The 5,102-nt window shown below is 35.9% G+C and overlaps 1 protein-coding gene across 1 annotated transcript; it reads left to right on the top strand.

The window, feature by feature from the left end:
- The first annotated feature begins 543 nt into the window (after nucleotides 1-543).
- LOC124448427 (short-chain-enoyl-CoA hydratase-like) lies at nucleotides 544-4,788 on the top strand. The gene is made up of 4 exons (XM_046999443.1): nucleotides 544-656; nucleotides 2,676-3,134; nucleotides 3,743-3,957; nucleotides 4,466-4,788. Exons 2-4 carry the CDS (start codon nucleotides 2,687-2,689, stop codon nucleotides 4,643-4,645), a joined length of 843 nt encoding a protein of 280 aa, XP_046855399.1. The 5' UTR covers nucleotides 544-656; nucleotides 2,676-2,686; the 3' UTR covers nucleotides 4,646-4,788.
- Nucleotides 4,789-5,102: the final 314 nt, after the last annotated feature.

Below are 5,102 nucleotides of genomic sequence, written 5' to 3'. Positions count from 1 at the left end.
TTACACCTCACTAGCCCAAACATAGCACTAAACAGATTTATCTCATTGAAATGATTCAATGTTGTAAGTAGTCATAGTTTTTGTTTATAAATATATCATTTCGTTAAATAATAGAAGAAATCTCCTTTTTGTGTTGAATGAAATTAAGGCAATTTTTGAATTGTTGCTAAACAAAACGATGCAAAGACTCTCGACTCATCAATCCTATTTTCCTTTACCTTGGTAGAGCGTTGCAATTTGATAACTTTGAACGCTGTTCAATGGAAAGAAAAGACTGCCTGGTTTATATATCTATGTGACTAATTTAATTTTAGATTTTTAGTCTATATAAAATGTTGTTCGTTCGTAATGCTTGCCACATACCTTATATTCCGCACTCATAATCAAAAATGTTTAATAAGCGCCGCGGTGGTAGTACGAGAATGTACTATGATAGACCATGATGTAATATCCCAAGTAGCCAATAAAATTGAAGTTTTTATTTATGAACATTAAAATTCGTCAATTACGACAAATTATGCAAAACGTTTTTTGAAACACAAACAAAGTATAAGGCTCGAGGAGTATATTGGAGAAAGTATCGTTATCGCAAATCTCGTCTTGCTAATCTTCGCGCTGCTGAATAATTGGTCAAACAATTTCTAACACTCATTAAAGTAAGAATTGAATCTTTGTATCATACTGTTTTAAAACAATTGGGTTTGATTTTGTGAACGCACCGGTTAAAGAACTTTCGGGGAGAAATTCACTTTAGGTTTAAACCATTTGGGATTAAGGACTTGGAGTTTGAGCAATCGACCAGCCAATGCATAAGGCGATGCGCTTGTGAGACGTCTGTAATGTGGCAAATTGAGATAAAATTGTAACATGTTGAATGCCAAAAAGTTTCTTCTATAATTGCTGCTATCCGCCAGTGTAAAGCTAACACAACATTGTCTGCAAATTAAGACATCGCTCTGAGATTTCAGAAATTTGCTAAGCAAGAATCTAAATGTGTGCGAAATTTTCTCCGTGGATATGCGTGACTGAACATATTGGAGATGTCATTTGTGCCGTCGCTTTGTTTGCATTCTTTCTGTCTGTCGTACAGTTGTCAGCTATTATAAAAGGGTAGCCCATTTAACCATATTTGTAGTGGCATTATCTTTATTTCTGCTCCTAAATCTAGAATACAGTCACAAAACACATCTGGTCTCATTCTCAACAACAGTCTTGAATTGCCCCAAAAGCACGTTTCTTCTAAAATTTTCAGGGTTTGTTCGCGGTTTTTGTTGCCAACCAGTTCAATGACGGTTTTGCAAATTCATCCGTTATTTTTAGCATCTTGTAAATGCAATATAACCCTGAAAACCTGTTCCCTCAGTAACCCTGAGAACCTGTTCCTCTGTCACAAGTGCTCCTGAGTCTGCTATTTTATATTAGTCATACTACGCTACACATCACTTGTTAATTTCGAAAGTTTCTTAATTGTTGTTCAAATATAGCTCTTTTCAGAACTTGAATATATCTTTTTTTTGCTTTTTTTCTGACTCAATTCATATTCTAAAGTATTCAATTTTTTATCTTGAGCAATCTTGACCACTTCGTTTTATGGAACCTGCTCTTTGAGACTGCAATCTCTGTTTAGACACTATTTTGAAAGCATTAAGATTTCTTTAATGCGGTTGCGTGGCAGGAAAAGACATTACGCAAAGAAATGCTTTTGAATCTGAGTAGTGCACTTGACTTGAAATGGCTTCAACATTGTTGATCATAAATTTGAATTCGTCGAATTTATATTGAAATGTTGAATTTATGTATTGCAAATATTTTTTGTTTATTAACTGAAAGAATTTCCTGACAAATCTGTTGTAATTTTGTGCGAAAAGTTTGTGCACGGAGAGTAAAAATTACTGGTAGCTTCACCACTGTTTGTATTAAGTCAAACTTTGCCTTAACAACTTAGTTTGAACATGAAATGAAACATGAATAAGTGTAGCTATAATTCACGTAGTTGAATTTGAAGTCATCGTCTCTTTTTGGAAAAAAGATTTGGAAACAAGGATAAAATTTTCCCTGTTCCCAAACACTTCCATCAATCATGTTGTTTAGCTTTTTTATACGTAACATATTGCAAGCATTGTTTACACATCGTACGACGTATTAGGCGCCCTGGTATTCCTGTAAATTATAAAAATAGTGAAACACTGCCACTTTTAAAAAAGATGACCACCTGCTCCAGGTTGAGATGCAATGAATGAGCCTCATTAATAAGCAAAGAAGACATTACAACTATCTTCTTTCATTTAGAAGGAGCTTGATTATATAGTATTAGTCTACCGACATATATTAATGGGAGAAAATTTAGACACCAACAAAATATTGAAATGGCATCAGGCGAATAAAGTAAAAAACACAACCCAGCTTGAAACATTTTTGTAAATTTCTCCACTGTTATCTGTCATCTCTTGTCATCATTTATGAAGACTTTACTATTATTTCCAGCGGCATAGCAAGGCTGGCTGCAAGTTTGGTCTTCACTCGCCCAAAAAATACATTTCAAAACAAATAAACATTGCCGATGATCTGAATGATCAGAACAATGACAGTGAATTTACATAGAGCACGACCAAACTTGCAGGCTGGCGACAACACCTGTTTTCTCATTAATTTTTCTTTTACGTTCCATCTCAAAGGTATTTTGTAAATGGCCTACGAAGGATTTAAGACGTTTAATGTAAAAATAAAGGAAGGAGTTGCTTGGGTAACCTTTGACTTTCCTCCAGTTAACGTCCAAGGAAAACCGATGCTCGATGATCTCAATAGGTTAGCTGAGTTGCTCGAGAAAGACCGCACCGTGAAGGTTGTCGTGTTCCAATCGGCTCATCCGGAAATCTTTGTATGTCATGCAGATATCGACATGTTGGTGGACATTCCAGCGGCGGCACGAAGTCGCTCCGAGCCACTCTTATACCTGCAGGAAGTGCTGCAACGAATCAGCGATCTTCCCCAGGCGACCATTGCCAAAGTCGAGGGGGTGGCTAGAGGAGGTGGTCATGAGTTCATGCTTGCATGTGATATGAGGTTTGCAGCACGTGGCAAGTCCGTGTTCATGCAGATGGAAGTTGGTATGGGCATTGTCCCCTGCGGTGGAGGTAGGTGTTGCTATTGTTAACGCGCTGTCATTTATCACGTGAGCATGACTTCATAAGATTGCCGTGAAAATATTTAAAATTAGAAAAGTATGATCAATAAATAATTTTATAAAGAGTAAAACATTATTATATTTAGAGTAAAACATTATTTAACAGTTCAGTGAAATAGTATTGCAATTTTACATTAGGGTATTGTATCTCCTTCACAGAGGCTACGAGTTTCATACAAATATAGTATTTGTGCTAGATATATAACAACAAGAGCTATACAACTTTTAAAAAAATGTGCCCTCCAGTTTATTTTTTCAACATTGTATTTACTTTGTAGTGAAAAATAATTTGCATGTGTATAGCAAACTATGAAAATGCAGGCACTTCATTTAATCCTGTAATGCAATTCTTTCTCCAATCTCTCACTGCAGAAGTAATGGTTTCATTTGTAATGTAATGAATGATTGATTACAAAGCTGAAAGAAAAAAAACACTTGTAACCAATCAGTTAAGCACTGTTTACTGAATATAAAACAATGATATGTGATGATATGTTAGCATGGGTCATCGCATAAGTAAAAGATTTACACGAATCAATTGCATTTTTCTTTGTGTAGGCACACAGCGTCTTGCTCGTCAAATGGGTATGGGTCGGGCCATGGAAATCATTTTGGGTGCGCGCGACTTTGATGCAGATTTAGCAGAGCGATATGGTTCCATCAATCGAGCTCTGGAACCCAATGAAATCGGACCGTTTGTAGAGAAGCTAGCCAATCGTATCGCTAAATTTCCCGCCGGCTCTATTGCAGCGTGCAAAAGATGTGTTATTAAGGTAAGAAATAACTTAGTTAGTCCTTTTATTATCTGTTTGACTTTCTTGTGTTTCTTCAATTTGAAGCAAATGTTTGAGTTCTCTCAATATTAATATTTTCATTCCAGATTGAAATTGAGTGTCAACCTCATGTAAATACGAATTGAGTTTCATTGTGCAATGAGATTATGATTTTAGTGATGAAGCACGCAAGTGCCATGGGTATTGTGTTCTTGGAAATTGAAGCTCGTAAGCAAATAAGGCAGCTAAATGGGCTAAAATGAATGCAAAGAAAAACAACAATTAACTTCATGCAAATGTTAAGCTGTGTTGACGCAGAAACAATAGAAAAGAAAAGGGTTATATATGTTGTAATGTTTATGTTCGCCATCTTCAAATTTCAATCGGGATTGAAAGTCATTCTGGATTCATGTAAACACCCGTAAGACAAAACGTCATCTAGCTTAGTATGGCAAGTGTATCCTAGAAATTTGAGAAATTCACTCATTTGAACTAATAATTATTACAGGCTGTCGAAACACCTATTGACGAAGGTCTCAAAGAGGAAGCGTATCAACTCGGTCAAGCAATGGCCTCCACACCAGGAGCAAGGCGCTTTGCGTTTGCAAAGAAGAACGACATGCAGAATAACTTAGAAAACCAGAGGAATTGGGAAAAAGGTGTGATGGATATTCAAAATGTAGAATGAAGCAATATACGCCCAGGTTAAATTGAAGTTGGATTGATTTGATAACTTTAAGTTTAAAATTATTGTTAAAATTTGCACATCACAACACTGTATTATCAATTGATGAGTATATCAAGTTTTCAATAAAATTCAGGTATCCAAAACTCAATGTATCAACGGCCGTGGCAATTGAAAAATATCATCAATTATTTAAAACGCGAGGGCTATTTTAGACCCCTAGCAGCTCCTAAACCTTGTATTTAGATAAATGGTATCAACCAATGCAAGACTTTGTGACTCATTTACTCCAGATGTACTGACTTCAAGAAATGCAAAAGTTGAAGAGGACAGCAGAGTTGGGTGAGATTAGGTTGCATCGAGCCCCACTTTGTCATTGGATAAACAATATATTAGGAAAATTTAGTGCCCTACCTATATAGCATGTTCTCATATAATTCTGACCCCTCCTTTAAGCAGG

This window comes from Xenia sp. Carnegie-2017, unplaced genomic scaffold, assembly GCF_021976095.1.
Source record: "Xenia sp. Carnegie-2017 unplaced genomic scaffold, XeniaSp_v1 HiC_scaffold_23, whole genome shotgun sequence".
NCBI lineage: Eukaryota > Metazoa > Cnidaria > Anthozoa > Malacalcyonacea > Xeniidae > Xenia > Xenia sp. Carnegie-2017.
This window is presented reverse-complemented; position numbering and strand designations above follow the sequence as displayed.